The following is a 22142-nucleotide window of genomic DNA, read 5'->3' as shown; positions in this document are numbered from 1 at the left end:
ACAAAGCTTATATCAACTCACTCTGTCCGTCTAGTAAAAAGTGAATACACCTTATTTCTCCCACACCCATCCTCTGATCAAGTTGAAACTTCACACAATTATTCATTAACATAGACAAGAAAAAAAAAAAAGAAATCAATTTGACAATTAATCACTGGTAATTGATTATTTTAATACCAACAAGGGAAATAATACTAATAATACACAGATATGGCTAAATTTATTGGTTTTAGTCCCCTTAAATAATTGTTAACGTTTTTTTTCTCCATCACATATTCACCGATCAAGTTGACACTTGAAACTATTTTTTTATTGTACCTAACAAAACATGACAATAAACAAAAATACTTAATTAGTCAATTAATTATTGTGTTTGATATCGAATACGGGAAATAGCTTGTACATTATTGAAATATTTTTAAGGGCAAAATTCGTCCCCTTTAGATAAGCTTTTTTTTTTTTAATGATTGTTTAAATTTTGCTTTTTATCTTCTAATATTTATCACTGTTGCCTACACAGGCGATTCCTCCACTACGTGTTACGATGCCTAGGGTTCTGAATGGTTTCGAGTCCGTTCCATATGTAACAGAATACTGGAATTTTTCTTTACTTTTTTTTTTAACCCATCAATAATTTACCATACCGTAGAAAAATTTGACTTGATTCAGAGAAACGCTAAATGAAAACTAAAAGACAAAGATTGCCTTATTATTCCATATTGGAAATTAGGGATTACAAAATGACTTAAAAAACAAGAACATTCCACAACTGAGAACAGACCCAACACACAGTGACTACACACAGACGCGATCCTAATCTTTTTCATGTTTCCTAGAGTAGCGCTGATAGACTATATCCTAGGAATGTAAAAGACCTTGATTAATTTCTGAACTGCTTAAGGCTTGATCATCAGACCATTTAAAAACATTGCACATATTCACACAGTCAAATCAAAAAGAATCAACTAGATCAAAGGATAGCTTTACATTTATTTCAAGTTTAAAAAGATAATTTAAGAAAAAGAATCTTTCATTGACAACATACGAAAGAAGCAATCAAACAACATTTTGAGTTGCACACAATACATTCTAAACTACCCAAGCAGTTTGATGGCTCTTTTAAATGCTACAGAAAAAAATTGAATACACATTTACACAGAAAAGTTAAAAACAAATAAGTGTGGATTTTTGTTTCTTATATGCAATCTACATAAGCTTTGAAAACAAAAAAAATGAGTTGATAGTAATATAAAAGTGGTCTTTACTTGTATAGTATGGTAACAACAAAAAAATGTAAATATTTACAGACCAATTATAACAATAAAAGGTCTCACAGCCTCATAAAATTAATATAGAATATGGGAAGTGTTAAAAGTTTTACTTGGTGAAACAAACATATCTGATGGACACACATTTTGAAAAAAAACAAAAAACTTGCTATTTACCTGAAACTTTTCACAATTTTCAAAGTCATTATTTCTCACCATTTATAGTTGCAAAAATATATCTGCCGTACAAATTGTGTAGACAATTAAAAAAAATAAAAATTTTTGATATCCATTGGAGAAAGTCCTTTTTTGTAAAATTTATTTTCATTAACAACAAAAATAAATTTAAATTTCAACATGTGTTTGCTTTGCTCTTTTAATACTAAATGAGTGTTTTATACATTTATAGAAAAGCAGCATGCCTCATTTAACATGTACATGGTACTGTACTGTATGCCACAGTTAACATGTACATCATACTGTGCCAAACAGAATGCCTCAGTGAACTTGTACATTTATGATATATTTAAACCGAAATAAAAGTACTGAGGCACAAATATGGATCCTTTCAAAACTTTAGAACTGCCCTTGGAGATTTTCATTTTAATTTTTAATAAGGCAACCTTGCAAATGCTTTGGTCTAATGGGCCATAACTTTTAAAACCTATTACACACTAACTTTATGACACTTTAGTTCTACAGGCTGAAGGAAGTTTTCTACTAAGAATTGGTGCTCAAGAAAATCAGAGTGCTTAATAAATGAAAAAAAGGAGGAAAACCAAAAATAACAAACTAAATACAACTATCTAACTATTTAGTCCTGCTCCACCAGTCAATACAGCAAATATTAGTCAGAGGAAATTCAAAGTATAATTATACTTTTGGCAATTTATGCAAGGAACTAATATTGTAACCAAAAAAAAAAAAAAAAAAGATTATCAAACTAAATTAACAAACTAAATACAACTATCTAACTATTTAGTCCTGCTCCACCAGTCAATACAGCAAATATTAGTCAGAGGAAATTCAAAGTATAATTATACTTTTGGCAATTTATGCAAGGAACTAATATTGTAACCAAAAAAAAAAAAAAAAAGATTATCTTGAGTAGTCCAAAAAAAGATCTTGAAATAATGTAAATAATAATAATAATAAAAAGAAATTGTAACTTTTGTGCAATAACATATACAGAGACAAATAAAATCTTACCAAAGCTAAAAAATGTAAATATATGACTAATAACATACTATAAGCCACAGTATGGGGAACACTTTCTGGGTAAAAAAAAAAAAACAAGAATGATTTTCTTTCAAATGAATCTTCAGAAACAATAGTCTTACTTGTCAATAATTTAAGGTAGGTGATAATAAACTGAATTAAGTGATACTTTATAATTATATATTTAGAAAAAACAAAACAATAACAAATATTCCAAAATGCACAACTGAATGTGAAAATTAAGAACCCTGGGTGACCTGATTTTATTACTTTGGTATCAGTTTTATTTGTAACAATTTGTTAACTAAAATGTTTATTAAATTTTGTACATTCTAACAATTTTTTAAATAAATTGTTTACAGTTCTAACAACGACAACATTATCTGATTACATTTTTTTTTTGTTTTAAGATATTTTCAAGGCCTATGAAATTCTGTCAAAAAATGTGTAAAAAGTTCAGGAACTGAAAATTAATTTTTCTTTTTAAGTCTTTAAAATGAAACATTCAAAACATTTTTTTAAAATTATGTATCTCTTGACCTACATAGCTTTTTAAACCTGAAGACTTTTAGAGCTTGCTTACTTCACAGACAGATGAGTTCCAAATCAATATAAACTTTTCTCAAACTTTTAGTATAAGAAGGATAAAAAAAAAAAACTACTTTTCATAAATACTATATAGTTTGACAAAAAAAAAAAAATCAACAATAACTTATAACAAAAAAAGTAAAAAAAACATGCTTTTCATTTGCAACCATCAATCCTCAAACTACAACTGAATGGACCATATAATAATCCAGCAGTATTTTCTTCACATATAAATTAGGCTATGATCATAATGTCTTCAGCTGAAGAAATATCTTGCGCACAATAAATATTTTGTTTTACAAATCAAAAATAAATAATTAGAATAATTATTATAAAATAAAAAGCTTTTGTGACTTTTTCAACCAAAGAATATGACGTCAATCTAAAGCCTTGATAATAGAGAAGCTAAGCCTATATTGTAACTATTGCACTTCAGCCATTGAACATAAACTGCATATTTCCTTGCACATGATTATCACCCAAATATTATCTATACACAGTTCTCCAAATCAAAACACATTGTGACATATATATTCAAAAATGTACCAGAAGATTAATTTAACTCCCACTAAAATCTGTATTCAAGAAAGGCAAGTCATTAATTTAAATTAGGTACAATTATAAAAAAGATACATGTTTTTCTTTATATGAGGTATAAATATTAAACAAATATTTGCGTTCAAATTCTGTGTCATTCATTATTAGTTTGTGCCACATTATGAATTAAATTTCTGAACAATTTTTAATGTAGCAATTTATAATGTAGTGTTTAAAGTCACAACTATAGACTAGATAAGGACTAGATCTAGTACCCAGTTAGTATAGCTCAATGGGTGTGGCTTTCAAAATAATGAATAAATGAATAACTTCACAAATAGTACACTTCTATTCATATGGTATTGTATGGGTCTTTCACACCAGTGGAGGTTATTTTCATATAAACATGCATTGGAATATATTACCTGACATTAGTTGCATAATGTACTAGTCACAGCCAAATAAGGCAGAATTTAATATAACACTAATCTGCTAATCTGGTCCAATTTAATTTAAAAATTGTTATTAATTTTATCTAAAGGTAAGTTTCATAGTACTTTTTTTAAAGAGGGTTAAAACAAAATAATTATGTCAGCCTATACATTTGTAGAAATTAGTGAAGCTTTTTTAAAACAGATTAACAAGAAAGAAATCATTTGGTCCAATTATATGGCTGCCTTCATTTTGTAAAAAAAAAACAATGTTAGTTTTAAATCTGTAATGGCAATTTATGAATTACACCAACTTCACAATAAGGTTTATGTTCCTTTTTTTTTCTTTTGCAAAAAAAATAAAAATATTTTGATTTGTACTATTTGTAAATGTCAGCTCACAAAGTACATTGTCCACAGTTCTAAACTAATCAAGTTCATCTTCCATGAAGAGAAAATTGTAACCTTTGTAAACCATTTTAGTTACACGTAAGAAATGCCTTGATCATTAACCAGGTCCTGGTTTATCTGGTGTGTCTAAGTTTCCTCCACTTTGACTAGTGAGAACAGCATGACATGAGCAGCAAACTAAAACTGTTTCTTTCAAAGCTGCTGGGGCTGAGAATAAATAATTCAAAAACGTTATCTAACATGGCAGCCAAATTGAATGAATTTCAATAAAACTTTCAATATAATTGAAAACATTCACCATTATTCCTAATGGACTTCTATATTAATATGAACTATATATATATATATATATATATATATACATGATTACTTGGAAAAACAAACAATAAATGGTATTTTAATATCAACATTTCATTATTTTACTAATGGTATTCATAATATGGCAGAGGAAAAGCATTAGTATTTTCAACATCCAGCTGTAATTGGGGGGTAGAGAGAATAAAAGACAAACAATGATATATACTAATAAAAACAAAATGAAGTTGTGTCACATGCAGATTATGTTCATCATAACAAAGAGTTTTATGCTGCTGCACAAGCTGAATTATAAGATGATCGTAACGCAAATATTATCTGGCAATTTTACATTTTTCTTTTGGTTAGTCATCAAGCTTTCAAAGTAATGCTTCTGCCTTATGATTTATTAATTAAAATTAATTAGTGTGTAGTGAATCCTCAATATCTACTTTTATTTCATTGCTTTTCATGTGTTACTATTTTACTTCTGTTACCAGGGGAGGAGAAATGGGATGTTAACTGTTAAATTAAACAAGACATTTCTTATCATTTTTATAGCTATTAGTGAGTGACATGAACTGGTCAAGTAAATATTACAATGTAAACATAATAAGAAATAGTTTTTCTAATTCATCAAATCAGAGTTATGTAATTATTACCTTTTCAAAACACTTAAGTTTAAATTAACAATAAATTATTAATACATTCTAAGGTCCAAAAAATGTCTATGTTTTTATGCATAGGAATATACATTATAACTTATATCATTGTAATGTAAATAAATACCTTATTTAATAATAATTTTGCATTACATTAAACAATTCGACAAGACCCAAGGCTCAAAACTGACAAGCCAAAATGGCAGAAATAAAAAAAAAGCAAGAAATCCACAAATGACAGAACCAAACCAAAGGATGAAATGGAATGATCTAGGCCAGATGATGACTTACAAGTGGCTCCAAATACAGAACGGGGCACTTTTTGGTAACAACATCTGTTACAAAAACTGTAGCCACAGTGTCGACAATATAGCTAGGGATAAAACATAAAGCATGATGCAAACAAATAGATCATGCACAATGAAAACAAAAATAAAAGATAAGTTTAAAAAATTTCAATAAAACTGTAAGACAATATTAAACAACTCTTCTTTCCACCAAGTGATTAAACTAACAACTTTTAAGTGGAATTAATGTTTTATAGAACATTTTCCACAATTGATAAAATGATTTTAGCAAGATTAATATTCTTTTTGTAAGTCTGTCAATTTGATTCACTTGAAAGAAACCATATGTAGTATCCTAGAGTTTGGTATCAATGTTATGACAAATTACAATTATAGGATTACAAATGGGAAGGGGAGACAATAAAATGAAGTGCCTGCAATCAATGCAAATACAATTGAATAATATTCTCTGTGTTTCTTTAAAAAATGAACAAAGAATGAAAAGTTTATTTCTGTGCCTCACCATGATTAAGTCTATGTTTAATGCTGTGATATAGTTGTGATTTGAATAGCTTAGCCTCCCATGAAGTTTTTTCCATTTATTTTTGCCTATAACTATAACAAATGGAGGAATTAAAAGTCTGGAGGAATTGAAAGTCTTATTATTAGGCTCTTGTCCTCCATCAGACAGACATTAAAGAAGTTAACTCTTTCTCTCTTAATAGACAATACCATTGTTGATTTGACCTTGTTCTTGAAGCTAAATCCTTGATATTATTAATGATGCTTAAAAAGTCAGTTTAGATTTCATTCTTCCCAAAATGTTTTTATTTGCTTATAATTTTATCTTGAATAGTTTCCCTTTGGAAGACACATTTTTTTTTTCATTTTCAATCTGATTTTACCAAAAAAAAACAACAACAAACAAACAATGTTATTAAAGATTGGCTAAATCTAAATTTTCTGCATAGTAGTGACATTGGGAAAATTAAGTTATATGTTTTATATATTGAGTTTTGTCAAAATATGAATAGTTATCATAAAAAAATACTTTTAGTTCAATTTGAATCATAAAAAATTGCCTAGATCATGTCTATATCAAGTTTTTTTTTATGAGTCATGTCTACAGTCTGTATGTTTTTATATTTAAATTTTTTTTTGTTTTTGTTTTATGAACATCAATTTGTTTTATCTAAAAAGGGTGTGCATTCCCCTTTAGTTCTATACCAAATATAACATTTTCTGATATCAAACAAAAAATTTATTAAAGTTTAATCATAACAAGGTAGTGAAATACATATGAGCAACAATTGATAATTCCATCAAACATGGAAAATAATTAAAGAGAGAAAGAGTTAAGTCAGAGACATATTGAAATGTATACTATACAGTATACAGACAAGAAAGCCTTTTTTGACTTGTTGCTAGAGTCAGAGTCTATTTGAGATGCCAGTTAAATAATTTTATATTTAGTGGAGTTCTGAGATCCATTACCACATATAGTCCGGCAGCTAAGTGGGGACACGTCTGGACAGTCACTTGACTTGTATGGGGGCTACGAGGCATTATGCTGTACAGCCCAGTTTCTTGCCAGAGCACTATGGGAGGACTTGTCCTTCCTGCTCTGTTCCCAATCGAAGTTCATCTCATGTGCCTATACCAGTAAGCTTGGGGAATGAGGGGTGCATTAGCCTTGGAGAAGGAAAACTCTGAATCCAAACCTCTGCTGCCTTACAGCTAAACCCCTAGCATCAGGAAAAGCTTCAAAGTCAATTCTGAGGAAAAAATCAGGAGTTTGTGACCCTTAGGCAGCTTGCAGCACACAGTGCCACATCCTGGGAGAACCTGTGATGCTGTTGAACCTAAACTGTATAAGGTAACTGTCCTTCTTTTGGACACATAAACTGCATGGAGAGTAGGGAACTGTTGTGTGGGTGACAATTTCTATGAGCTGTTGTGTGAGTGACAATGCTCTTACTACAGTTAATGCCACAAATTTCTATGAGATGAACCATAGCTGTTCCACAACTGAAGGAGGTGAGCAAAAAGCACTTGAATAATGTTGGAAGCTTTTATTATTACAAGATGAGTATTTTATGGAAATATTTCCTGATATAATATTTATTTTGAAATTCCTTTCAGTTTCTAATGGACACATTATTTAAAAAAAAAACAAAAAAAACAACAACTTTTTTTTTCAAAATAGTTGAAATTATTTGGATGAGCTATTACATCAAAAATGATAAGTAAGTAAGTAGGAGATAATTAAAATAAATAAATACATCATAATGGCAGGATTTTTATAAATCTTTTAATAAATAAATAATTTTAGAACAATTTAAGAGCCAGAAAAAAAAATTGAGCACTTAAAACACAAAATAAATTTAAATATGTAGATAGATAAGCTTATAGATATAGTTTGAAAGACCAACACTGACAATAATAATACCATTTTGTATAATATTTATTTTGAACAAAATATTTGCTTTATTATCTTTGGCTTAAAAAAAACTATTTTAAATAGAAATGTAAGCGTCCAATAAATATAATATGTTTATATTTCTATTTTTAGAAAAATAGCCAGGACTGGTAAATTTACTTACTCGCTTTTTTAAAATAGAAGCAAAGGAGACTTTACACCCTAGACAGGTCTCTGAAATGATTGATCAAAGTCAACAATCTAACATATTTCAGAAATATCTAGTGTTTTATTATTTCTAGAAGAAAAATCCTGGCCTCTGGCAAGTTTCAGATGTAAGGAGATTTTTAAAGATCTTTCTGGCATACAATTTAAAAGTCAACTAGCAAATACAAAATCATGATCATACTTTCAGATTAAAGAATAATGAAATACAGTGGTTCCAAAGTAACAGAATTTTAATAGAATAAAAAGAAGTTCAGGGTCCCCAGACAAAAAAGATGCAAACAGAAAGGTTATTCAGTAATTCAAGAAACAAAATGAAACTTCAGCTAGTTTCAAAGAACTAAAGGCATTTTAAGATATTTGTATCTTATAGATATACTACAGGTTATTTTTATTTAATATTAGTATTACAGGTGTAATAAAAACATTTCTTTCCATGTTAAAAATTGCAACAAAAATGATAAATCAAATATAAAATAAACATTTAGTTGTACAATATATTCCATTTTTTGGCTGGCAAATAAAGTAGATCATACACATATCTAGAGAAACCACAATCCTTAAAGGTAATTCTCAAAGTTAAATGATAGAGAATGGCAAACAAAAGTCAAATTAGTTGAAGAATGTTTTTTAATTGAAATTCTCCCATGAAAAAAGTAATGAGTTTGTTAAGAAAAAGAAAAGAGTTTGACTCAAATCCTTCTACTCTATCTCTCTTCTTTCATTTTCTATCACTATTAATTTTTATGTAACAATGTCAATTTTTCAGGGAAGTAGAACATTTGCAAAGGTATTTTGTCCAGAACTAACCTCCACCTTATATATCTAAAATTTCACACATTAATTTTTCAATTGAGCACTGGGAATAGAAATCCTGGCTATTAATTACACAACTTTAAGTCATCTTTGTTGCTCAACAAACATTTTGGCTAAACTTCTATAAAATGGTTCTGATCCCCTATCTTGAAACCACTTTTTACTTATGCAGAAATAAGTAGCTCAAAAGATCAGTTGGTAAAAGTAGTACAATTAGTATATGGATGTATATTAAAGTGCTGTGTGCAAATATAACTATATCAAATGCTTAATTCCCAGTGTGCACAAAGATATACAGCAATGTTTAATAAGAAATGCACATTGAAGCAGAAAATAAAAAAATTCCTTTTGAACACATTATTTCTCTGCAACAGCTTTAAAAATGTTTTAGATGACCTATATTAACAACCAAGAAAACAAAAAGATTCATGCTTCATAAACCTTGTGTACAGTAACTTAAAAGCTAAACTAATCATACATTAAAAACACTTACCACTTGCAGTTTGTTTCCTACGTTTTTTTATTTCCATTAGTCTAGCAACCATTCCAGGCTTTGATGGAGATGGATCCAGTTGAATCATAGATGTATCACTAACAGAGTCTGTCATGTCAAACTATGGGAGTAGAAAAAAAGAAGCATAAATTATATTAATTTTTCAAGCTATATACTAGAACTAGCTAGCATTACTCACAGGGCTACAGCGGTTGATTTGTTCCCAGGCTATATATTTTTTCTTACTTATAACAATAACAATAACAAAGACCATCAAGTAAACACTCCCCTATATATTCTTTTGGCCTGGAATTCTAGTATCTATTATGTTGAATTGGACTGCAGTTTTGATGGTGAAAATGGCGTAGTTATTATAAATGATTAAATTTTTTTATTTTTTCATCCACTGTAAGTAGGAGAATTAGTGATAGTTGAGTTTGTCAGGGCCTTTGCGCATATATTAAAGATTTCATAGCTGAAGTAAATAACGAAAAACTTACATCAGAACTGTCATCGCCACTAAGATCATCATCATTGTTATCTTCATTTTCATTCACCTAAATTAAGACATTGTGGCTTATACTATTGTACTTACATAATTTATACATTTAGCAAATTAAAATGCAATTATTCTTTAATTTAATAGCTCTTAATGCAGCAGAATGCAGTATTTAAAATAGACCCCTGTGTCAGAATCAGTATGAAATTAAAAAAAAAAAGAGCTTTTACTGATAGTTCAAGTGTACAGAAATTTTCCCAATAATACATTCCCTTAACCTTGTCCACAAAGAGACAATGAATGTTGAGGGAGGAAGTATCTGGGTGCTGCTTTTATGCACTTAGCAAACACAACTCAGCTCACTTTGGGATTCAAACTCTGGCTCCCTTAATAGGTGAACAAGCAGTTTTTGCCCCTCATTCCACTTTTTGGGGCATTTCAAGACCAGAAGTACCAGCTAATGGGTTAATATAATTATTAAAAACAAAAAGTATTGTTTAGTTAGTAATTGTAAAAAAAAACAAACAAACAATTACACTCTTACTCTATATGTATTAGGGAGCAAAATACAATGAAATTTTATAGCAATATTTCTAGTAATTCTAGTTGGAAAGAAACTTTTTGAAAGTCAATACAAAATGTTACAGATTAGCATTATTAACTAACTATATTCACCTGTTTTTTTTCTTCTGAGCTGGGTTTATTTGTGACTATAAAATTGGTTTTGTTCTCTTTGAAGTATTTGTATCCTCCTAAAAAAGATGAACAACCTTATAAGATCAAGTAAAACAATATGTTTTCAAAATTATTTTCAACAATCTACAAGAAAAATTGTAAACAAAGAAAGAAAAATTACTTTTTATGATATGAGGATGACAAAGAAAAAACCAATTGATTATGAGGAAGCAGTTCCACCGTGCTGGGCACATCACAATACTCAACAAGAAAACACAGACTTCTGTATGGTAGCTGAACAAAGAACACAAATGTAATAAATAGAAACATTTAAATGTACTATTAAATGAGAAAAAAAATAATAAATTGAACTACTATACCCATAAATGTATCTTGGTTTTAACTGATCTATTTATTGCACTCAAAGTTAATGAAAACATAATTACATGACTGATGGCACAAATGAATCCCATCTAATGATGGAGTAGAAGTAGTTCAGATATTCATTGCTCTTCACAACAAAGTCATGCATTTCAATTAGACTGGAACAGAAACAAGCAAATTATTTTATTTCTTGAGTTTAGTTTCAATATACCAAAGCCTTTGACAAGAGTGAAACATCTTTGGGAGACTTTCTCTCTATATATAAATAAAAAAACAATATTTATATTATTTCTATACATGTGTTTGTACATACAGTTACTTATTAGGTACTATTAAAAAAAACTCAGCAGGTGTGAAAAAAGCTTTTACACCAAGTGCACAAATCAATGGCCAGTGTTTAAAAAAAAACTGAAAATGGGTTGAAAAGCTTTCCACTGGAACCCAAAACCAGTATGCTTGATACTGGTGAGGCATGCCAGCCTTAATTATGAAATTTCTCTAGGAGAAAGAAAACTCAAGTTGCCAAACCACAAATCCTTCATGGGTATATTGTTTTTGCAAATGTTGGGATCTAGGACTGACTAAGTGCAAGAATAATCCACTGCTTTCTTCTGTCTGCATGAATCCAAGTACTTTTTGATAAAGATCTAGACTGCACTCTTCTAGATTGCTATCAGTACAATCAGAACATCATGAGAATTTTCATAACTGATGAGCATGATATAATGAAAGGCCTCAGGAATAGGACTATTGATCAGGGCACATGTATCACTACAGTTTTTTTTCAACTTTTGGAGATTTCAATTAATGACAGAGAATGGAGCAAAAGCTAATTCTACCTTCTCCCAAAGACTATCCACTTCAACTGATGGCCCTAATGGCCCATACATTTCTAAAATAGAGATGGCATCTATATTATCAGAAGATCTATAATTATTAGTCAAATATGTGACTTGATAATCATACAATCTCTAGTATTACTGTTTATTTTTTATTTTAATACATGCATTTTAAGCCATCTCTAATACAGTTAAATTGTTAAAACAAAAAATTCTTTTAAAAAATTAGGTTAAAGTTATGCAATATTACCATATAAAATAAAGTTAACTTTTGAGAATAATCAGACTAAAAAAAAGTTCATACTAATGGTTCCTATTCCACTGCATAAATACATTATTTTATTAATTCTAAGCAATGATTTGAAAAGAATCATTGGATAAAAATGTCAAATTGTATAATACTCATTAAAAGCTCAAGAACCAGATAACTTGCACATTCATTTTGCTTACAGGTAGAAATAAACTTTTACTGACTTTTATACCCTTATATAAGATCATAGGAACAAATTTCAAAACTTACATATTTTTAAAATAAATATGGAAAACTTTTAAAAAGTGTTCTTTTGAGAATTTTAAACCAAAATTTTTATTCCATGATTACACACATGCGCCTTGTAGGCTGTAACCAAATATATAACACTAAGAAGACATGTATGTCTCTTTCAAAGGTTTTATTAACTCATTCGCTACTATGCCCATACCTAAGCAGCATCTCTCTTAATACTAAGCAAAGGGAGGTAACTCCAAAACAGAAATAGACTGACTTTACAAAATATATTTTAAAAAACATAAAATGACATCTATCAATAACAAAAAATACTTCTAAAAAAAGAGAAATGGATGACCTTTAAAATGATGTATAATGTTATGACATGATTAGGAATTAGTTATTTGTTTCGGGAATAGAGTAAAGTTTTAATTAGCGAACGCTCTAAGCGACGCAAAAAGGAAGACGCTTCGTGTAGAGTAGAAGACTTCAGTACAATAGAATAGATACAGATTTACGGACATAGCTGACAGCAGACGATTCCCTTCTTGATTATTAAATATCGTTATAGAACAACATCAGCGTCGACTACATATTTGATTGGTTCGGCCTTTCGCCGGTGTTACTGAATTAGTTGTGTTCAGCGTTACTTCCAGTCAGATCTACACTAGACAGATTGCCAAGCATCAACACCGCGCGGAAGCTTAACAATAATTTGAATAGGTTTTACAAGACTAAAACAATAAAAACAACAGGTAAAGAAGAAAATGTGTTCAAGTGCCTGATTTTTTGAAGAATGGTGGACCCCCCCCCCCCAATCAAATCTGTAATTTTTGGTAACCTTTAACATTTACCCAAAGACCAGTAATATTTATAAGTAGGAATTTAGTAGGCCTATACAATAAACATTATGCTTATATATAAAATCTGTATATGTCTTGAGTATTTACAGAACTTTGAAGGCCCATAGAAACTGAAGCGAAAGACGTAAAAACATCCGTTTTTTTTTTACGAAACGATCTATATTTCTACTTTTTAAAAAACCCAGCCAGCTCAAAATAACACCAAGCGTCGCGCAGGAAAACGAGAGCTACGCAAGTCACGCTGTGTGTGTGCTGTGGCGGGCGCATTAGTGAGAGGGGTGGCGGAATGGCGCATTTGGTCGCATTGTAGCTAATGAGCTAAACAAGAATAACAAAACAGGTTAAAACTGCCAGTTTGTCACACCAGTAAAGAACAGTTCACAACAAACAACAAGAATCAGAAATACATAACAGTTACCTATATCTGAAATTCTGCACTGTGCTTAATGTACCTTCCACCTCCTCCGTATCACTGACTTTAGATGTTTTCTCATTACTAGGTAAAAGTTTGCCCAGTATCCCAGTATGAATTTGAAATAAAGATACAGTCGCAATGCCAATTACTAAACTTGATGCCAGGACAAACACAGCACCTAAAATTCATAAAAAAAAAGTACTTAATACATTTTAAATGAAGATCGAGAATATCAATAAATAATGAATGAAACAAAAAAAATTGTAATGTCAATAATACTAATTATGGCACAACTTTTTATGAATCATAAAGGCCTAAGGGCAAACACAAATTTACCCTGAGAAATCCAAATGCAAACCACATTGCATATCAGCCAAAGGACTATAGTTGACTTACAAAAACGCCACCTAATAATAAATAAATGTATTCATAGTTTACTTTAAAAAATTAAAATTATTTTTTAAAAATGTTAAAAAGGTGAAATAAACTGAAAATGACAAATCTAAAGCATTACCTTCGCAAATCATCAATGAAATAAAAAACCAAAGCAAATGGTTCTATTAGTCGAGAGAATCTGTCCACTTCAGTCACAAAATCTGACAAATCTAAAACCATTGAAGTCTCCTTTTCCTTTCCAGTATTATCTGTCTTTCCCATTCTAGTAGGTTTTTTTTAAAATATATTTCTTTTTAAATAAGCATAATTAGGCTTAAGATTTCAACTTAGAGGTAGGCATATAAAAAAATTTTCATTGGTATTCCTGTGATGCATCTGAAATACAAAAGATAGCATAATAAGATAATAATTCCTCTTTTCCAAATATATCTCAATTGAAATCTTTTAAATCATTTTCAATTGGTATAGTCTTAACATGTAAAAAAAAGTTCATATATAATCAGACTTGTATGGTCATTTGTGGGTGTCTACTAGAGTTTATTGTTCTTTTGGGTGTCTACTAGAGTTTATTGTTCTTTTTTTTTTGATCTGACATGTATCATTGAAGATTCACTTTTAAAATTTATATTATAAATTTAATCACATCTACACCAGCAAAGACTGTCACCTGATGCACATACCTTGCCGTGGTGTGACAGCTTGAGTGCCTCAATGACCCTCAGAGCTATACCGGCGGGAGCTCATCACTCCTGGCAGGTACTACCAAGCCGGACAGGTCTGTTAGGAAAGAGGCCAGACAAAAGGTGCATCCCCCTCCCCGGGACACAGGGGTTGTGCGATAGGCTAACAACCTGTCCATGGAAAAAAAAAAAGTGTTATAGAAACCAGAACAAAAGCACAAACACTAAACATTGTCAGAGGCGAAAGTAGAGCTCCACAAAGGAGACTTATGAAGCTATGCAGGGAAAGTCGAACGAATCCTGTGAGGCCGACCACTCTACTTAAACCAATGAAAAAGAAACACTTCCTTATTCAGAAGGCAGCATTTAACTTGGGAACATGGAATGTCCGCACTTTACTAGAACCAGGTAGATGTGCACAAACTGCCAAGGAAATGGCCAACTACAAACTACAGATCCTGGGAATGAGTGAAGTTCGATGGAACACATTCGGTGAAACAAGACTGCAATCAGGAGAAACCCTTCTCTTCTCTGGAAAGGAAAAAGAAGATGACTTACATGAAAATGGTGTAGCACTACTACTAAACAAGGAAGCTTTCAAAAGTCTTTTAGAATGGGAACCAGTTTCAGAACGAATAATTAGAGCCAAATTTTTGTCTAAGTTCAAAAATGTTCACATCATTATGTGCTATGCTCCCACCAACCTTGCAAGTGATACTGACAAAAATACATTCTATGACCAACTGCAAAGTATAGTTGACAAAATACCTACAAGAGATGTTTTGATCGTCATGGGAGACTTGAATGCCAAAGTGGGAAGTGACAACAGAGAGAGAGAGAAAAGTATGGGCACCCATGGACTTGGCACCATAAACGAAAATGGAGAAATGTTTGCAGACTTCTGCACATTTAATGAATTAGTGATAGGAGGCAGCATTTTCCCCCACAAAAAATGCCACAAAGTGACATGGGTTTCACCAGACAATAAAACAGAGAATCAAATCGACCACATTACCATACGGCGGAACTGGAGAAGCACATTACTAGATGTACGAAACAGAAGAGGAGCAGATATTGGCTCAGACCACCACCTAGTTGTTGCCAAACTAAAAATGAAGCTGGCCAGCAATAAAACAGAAAGAAACAAAAGGAAAAGATTTGACCTAGACAAGCTCAACAACACACAGATTAAAAAGGAATTCCAACTATCCCTTCAAAATAGATTTGCTGTGCTACAACTAGATGAGGCCAAACAAAGCGTCGATAAATCTTGGCAAAATTTCAAAGAAATTATTACTGAAACAAGCAATGAAGTACTAAGCCTTAACCCTAAGAAGAAAAAACAGTGGATTAGTGACGAGACATGGAAATTAATCGAAGAAAGGAAATGCGCTAAACAGGCAGTTAACCTAGCAAAAACAAGAAACCACAAGCAACAATCAAAACAAGACTACCAAGCAGTTTCACAGAAAGTCACCAAAATGCTTAGACAAGACAAACGATCATTTTACAATAATCTGGCAGAACAGGCAGAAGAAGCAGCAGGTAAAGGAGATATAAAACAACTATACAAAATCACCAAACTTCTCAGTACCAAAAAGGCTAATTGCAATGTTCCAGTCCGAAACAAATACGGAAAACTACTTTCTTCAATAAATGAACAACTTGAAAGATGGAAAGAATATTTTCAAGAAGTGCTCAATAGACCTAAATCACGAAATCCACCAGATCTAAATGCAGGACCAACACTAGACATAAACATGGAAGAAATAACAAAAGAAGAAATAAGGAATGCACTCAAACAAATGAAGACAGGTAAAGCAGCTGGAATTGACAACATACCACCCGAAGTCCTAAAAGAAGGAGGAAGTGAAATAGTTGACCAAATGCACAAACTATTCAACAAAATTTGGTTAACAGAAACACCTCCGGGTGAGTGGAAAAAGGGCTTGCTAATTAAAATACCAAAGAGTGGAGATCTATCACAATGTGAGAAATGGCGAGGCATCACTTTGCTGTCAGTACCAAGCAAGATTTTTAGCAGAATCCTACTAAACAGAATAAAGGGAGCATGTGATGAACACCTAAGGGAAGAACAGGCCGGATTCAGAAAAGGGAGATCTTGTGCTGACCAAATAGCTACACTCAGGATAATTGTAGAACAATGTGTCGAATGGCAATCTCCTCTCTATGTAACTTTTGTTGACTTTGAAAAAGCTTTTGATAGTGTCGACAGAGAATCTATCTGGACAGTAATGAGACATTATGGGATCCCCAATAAAATAATAACCATAATCAAGAACCTTTATGATGGTTTCACCTGCCAAGTAACCCACTGTGGCAAGCTGTCAGAGGAATTTCCAGTCACAACAGGAGTCAAACAGGGATGTCTTCTTTAACCACTCCTGTTCCTTCTAGTACTGGATTGGGTCACAAAAGAAGCCTACTCTAACGCAGGGAAAGGAATCCAATGGACTCTCACACAAAAGCTGGAAGATCTGGAATTCGCTGATGAAATAGCCCTATTATCACACAGACTACAGGATATGCAAGAAAAGGTCACAGCTTTAAGCGAAGTAGGAAAAAGAGTAGGCCTCAAAATAAACCACCAAAAAACTAAAGTACTTAAAGTAAACAATAAACAAAGTGGAGACATAGTATTGGATTCTCAGACAATAGACCAAGTAGAAAATTTTATATACCTTGGGAGTGTAGTCAGTATATCAGGTGGAACAGATGAAGACATTAAACGCCGTATAAATCTAGCACGTCAGACATTTACACAGCTAAAACCAACCTGGAAATCTCCTTACATCTCAAACAAGACTAAACTAAGAATCTTTAATTCTAATGTCAAGGCTGTCCTACTGTATGGTTCTGAAACATGGAGAACAACTGAAGCCACAACAAAAAAAATACAGACCTTCATCAACAGATGCCTGAGAAATATCCTAAAAATACACTGGTATGACAAAGTAGAAAACACCAAACTGTGGGAGATGAGTGGACAGAAAAATATAGAAGTGCAGATCTTAGAGAGGAAGTGGAGATGGATTGGTCACACCCTTAGAAAAGATACCAGCAACAGAGCTAGGCAGGCCATAGAGTGGAACCCCCAGGGAACAAGACGCAGAGGAAGACCAAAAAGAACATGGCGACGCAGTGTACTTGAAGAAGCAGAGAAGACCGGGAAGAGCTGGGACACCATCAAAAAGCTAGCAAGAGACCGTGGAGAGTGGCGTGTTTATGTCGAGGCCCTATGTTCCATGAGGAACTCAAAGGAATGATGATGATGATGACACCAGCAAAGAAATGCTTGAAACAGAACTTAATGCACAAAATAACTCATGTCCTAAATGGTCTAATTGTAATAAATAAATCAGCTTTCTATAAGCTTTAAGGGTTAAAAGATTTATACTGTCTATATTGTTGTAAACCTGTTGGTGACACAGATGGGGGTGGTGCTGTGTGTTTTTGGCCTATCCAAATCGCCACAGTCCAGCGCAGGAAGAGCGGTCAACTGTGACCAGTGACAGTACACGCCAGTTCGGCAACGACCTGTGTGTAAATATTAAGCACGCAAGTCACGGCGATTGTGATCATTCTGAGTGGTCAAGAACGTTCCATCCAATTTTAGAAGGCCAGTAGAGACACTATATAAGAGCGAGTGTGTCAGAAAGACTGGACTTCACGTTACCTCGCAATGTGACCAGTACGAGGCGAGAACCAGCACGGTGTGTGAAGTCAGGCGGAGCAAGACTAGGTTTTTGTAAAGACAGTGTAATATTGTTGCCAACTGTACAGTGTTGTAATGTATTTGAAATTAAATTGCTACTGGTACTTTGGAGCCCTGAGTTGTGAAGTTCTTTGAGTTCGTTGTGTCGTGTGGTGCAGTGTGAAGAGAGCCTGGATAGTAGGGGAGATACGTAGCAATATATATAGATACTATCTTCTTATCTTCTTATATAATACAGACGTTACTTCAAAAAAGAAGATGATTACGTCCTACGCGTCATGCATTTAGTCATGAATATTAACCAATGACTTAAATTCTGCCAAGTCACTGGTTTTCCTGGCTAGCTCAGGCAACCCATTCCATGCTCTAATAGCACTAGGGTAGAAGGAGTATTTGTACAAATTTGTCCTAGCATATGGGACGAGGAATGTGCCTTTATACTATAGACTATATATATATATATATATATATATATACATATATATATATATATATATATATATATAGGAGATATTTTAGGAGAATTCTTGCAAATTTTAGGAGACTTTCATTTTTTAGGACATTTTAGGAGCACTACGAACCCTGTATAGTGGGTCTTCCCAATCCTCATACAATGACGCCTGTGCTGGCTTGGTCATGTTTGTTGGATGGAGAAAAATCGCATCCCAAAAGTCATCCTTTATGATAACTTGCTACTGGCTCAAAAAAAACTGGTTGTCCCCACCTACATTATGTAGATCTGGATGTAATCAAACGGGACCTCAAAGCAGTGAAAATTGATACTGACTAATGGGAAGACATAGGAGGTGCATAGGCTGAGCAGTAAATTGCTTGGCTTCTGAACCAGGGGTCCCAGGTTCGAATCCTGAGATTTTTAATATCAGATCAGGATCTTTGGGTGCTTCTGAGTCCACCCATTCTAATAGTAATAGACTAATACTGAATTCTAGTAGATTTAGAGTCAAACTAGAATTAAGATTAACTAGATTCTTGATATAAATCTAGATCTCTATATTAGTCTATATTAGTATATATAATAATTTAAATATAATAATAAAATGTAATAATATTTTAAATATATAAATATATTTATATATAAATTATATAATTATAATTTAGTCGACTTAGTAATCTAAGTAGATTCTATAACAGAATAACTATAGGCCTATTCTATAAGACTAAGAAGTATATAGACGGGAGATAGTATAGTATAAGTATAACTTCAAAGTATTAAGACTTATTAAGTATAATTCTAGAATCTAGATCTAAATCTATGTACCGTAACTCAGGCGTAACTGTCTAGATCTAGAAAATTTAGATCTGAATCTAAACTAGTCCTAGATCTCTAAATCTAGAATCTACATAGATGAATAGATCTAGATTATATATAGATCTAGTAGGTATTAATAGTATTATGGTATTATAGTCTATATAAGTATAAGTAATAGTCAATACTAGATTTCTAGATAGTGACAGTGGTAGAGTAAGATAACTTCCTGTAAAATATTTGTGTCGAAAAGAAACAGAGTATACTTTTTTATAAATTTACATTTTTTTTTTTTCAGTAACCTAAACAGTTATTGAAACCATGTTGAAACCAGATCTAGATGTCTAGATTTAGACTTTCTAGACTCTTATAGTCTACAGCAGTGTGACCCAAAATACGACTCGTAGGTCAGATGCGGCCCGCGACGTGGTTACACAAATTGATAAAAGAAAAAAAGGTTGAAAAATGTATCTTTACTGTCTTTACCTAGAATCTACGTTAGGGCCCCCATTTTTTCTCTCATGGATTGGTACCATGACCTTTAACATCTGTGCGTGTATGAAATGGAGAATCTACTAGGAAAAGAGAACGGATCTTTTCTGATTTTTTTTTTTTTATGAAGCATGCATAGACATAAAAATAATAAGTCTATGGAAGCATAATAATAATCCAACATATTTGTTTCGTAAAGAAAGCGTGTCTGTTAAAAAAAAATAATACATAAATGGCATTATAAAACAAATATGACGGCATTTTTGGTTTGAACCGCTAATAAAATATTGTTAAACGCATAGAGACTGGAGGATTGAATCTATGGCAATATTTGACAAAAAGAGACAAGAAAATCTACAGTTCTGCTCACATTTTAATTAGGCTACAGAAAGGAAGCCATTTTCCGACGTGTAAAAAATAACTCTATAGCCATATTACAACGTCTTCGGGGCTCGCAAAGACCTTCCTTCAGGGAACAGTACCAGGAAAAAGAAGAGGTAGATAGAGAAAGCAATGTTAAAGACAACATAAAAGAATGGACGGACCTAGTTGCCATTGAAAGGGGCTCTATTCAAGGCAAAAAAAAAAAAAAAAAAAACCAGAAAGGAATGAAGAAAGACGATCGACAAATCTTGTGTGGTGCCCCAACGGTCCAACAGACTAAGAGACAGGTGAAGGTGAAAGATAAAATATTCCATGACTCAGTGTAAATAGGTCTACTAGATCCACCGGTTTCTGATAAAATAGTTTCAAGTTAATTTCATTTCATATTTGTGCCACTTCAGTCATGTGATGTGACCCGCGACACGGGTGCCAGAAAGAAAAATGGCCCGCACGTCAAATCAGGTTGGACATCACTGGTCTACAGTGTCTACACCATGACACAAATAAATATCTTGTCGTCAAATTATAATCTAAAGTAGTCTAGAAATCCAGTCAAATTGATGCCCTTTTTGTCATTCTGTCTTATCTTATATATATTTATTGCAAACGCCGGTATTGACAGTAGAGGGACTTCTTATGGTCCGACAGTTACGCTGGGCAGGGCGAGTAACCCGTACGGGGGACAAACGTATGCCAAAAGCAGTCTTTTTGGTGAGATAAAAGGTGGTCGACGTAACATAGGTGCCCTACAGAAACGCTTTTAGACAAGCAGGCGCCATATTACCTTAGCTGACATAGAAGAGAGCACTTGGTTGCATGCGGCTTCAGAACGAGACAGCTGGAGGGTCACATACAAATTCGCGGGATACACATTTGAGACCAAAATCCGCATTTTAGTCATGCATATTAATCGACTTGAACTCTGCTAAGTCGGTTTTCCTGGCTGATTCATGTCTCAAGAATGAAGCCGACAAGTGACAACCACAGTATGAGTAGTTTTTAGCGGCTCACTAGCGGATCCAGAACTTTGGAGTGTTTTTTTTCCCCAAACCCTAACTCTATACATAAACGTGCATACAGCATATAGGCCTATATATATATATATATACCGGTTATGAGAATTTTAAAAAAGCAGTGATTCTCAACCTTCGGCGAGAAAAAAAAACAAGTTATGTTGAGGCCTTCCTCTTGCAAGCTTGGGGGTCTGGGGGAGCGCAGCAAGCTTCCTTAGTGCGGTTTGGGGCTTAACCCCGACGCCAAAAGCATTTTTTTTTCATTCTTCACTGCAAAAACGCATTCTCCTGACATCCTAAGCTCATTATTCATCAGTGGAGTTCGCCCCGACGCCAAAAGCATTTCCCTGCATTTTTCTCTGC

General features: G+C 32.5%; 1 protein-coding gene across 8 annotated transcripts; it reads right to left on the bottom strand.

Moving 5' to 3' along the window:
* Window positions 1-973: 973 nt before the first annotated feature.
* Window positions 974-20459, bottom strand: LOC106053833 (protrudin-like). 8 transcript variants are annotated; one of them, XM_013209463.2, is made up of 12 exons: window positions 20377-20459; window positions 14326-14582; window positions 14148-14218; window positions 13815-13989; window positions 11270-11365; window positions 11005-11117; window positions 10824-10900; window positions 10150-10206; window positions 9650-9770; window positions 8300-8349; window positions 5701-5782; window positions 974-4660 (listed from the first exon to the last, which is right to left on the bottom strand). In XM_013209463.2, the coding sequence occupies exons 2-12, from the start codon at window positions 14466-14468 to the stop codon at window positions 4551-4553; spliced, it is 1095 nt and encodes a 364-aa protein (XP_013064917.2). In that variant the 5' UTR covers window positions 14469-14582; window positions 20377-20459; the 3' UTR covers window positions 974-4550. The 8 variants fall into 8 exon arrangements, with proteins under 8 accessions (XP_013064917.2, XP_055878471.1, XP_013064915.2 ...); XM_056022496.1 differs by lacking the exon at window positions 20377-20459 and adding an exon at window positions 20079-20127; XM_013209461.2 differs by lacking the exon at window positions 20377-20459 and adding an exon at window positions 19903-20072.
* Between the last annotated feature and the right edge of the window lie 1683 nt (window positions 20460-22142).

Source organism: Biomphalaria glabrata, chromosome 1 (assembly GCF_947242115.1).
Source record: "Biomphalaria glabrata chromosome 1, xgBioGlab47.1, whole genome shotgun sequence".
Classification (NCBI taxonomy): domain Eukaryota; kingdom Metazoa; phylum Mollusca; class Gastropoda; family Planorbidae; genus Biomphalaria; species Biomphalaria glabrata.
This window is presented reverse-complemented; position numbering and strand designations above follow the sequence as displayed.

What these genes read in the sequence shown, in the direction of transcription:
- LOC106053833 (XM_013209463.2), bottom strand. Translation starts at nt 14,468, where the DNA reads ATGGGAAAGACAGATAATACTGGAAAGGAAAAGGAGACTTCAATGGTT. An exon ending in GTGGCGATGACAGTTCTGAT is followed by an intron (nt 9,771 to 10,149) that starts GTAAGTTTTTCG and finishes CTACTCCCATAG; the next exon opens with TTTGACATGACAGACTCTGT. An exon ending in TTCTGTATTTGGAGCCACTT is followed by an intron (nt 4,661 to 5,700) that starts GTAAGTCATCAT and finishes ATTTATTCTCAG; the next exon opens with CCCCAGCAGCTTTGAAAGAA.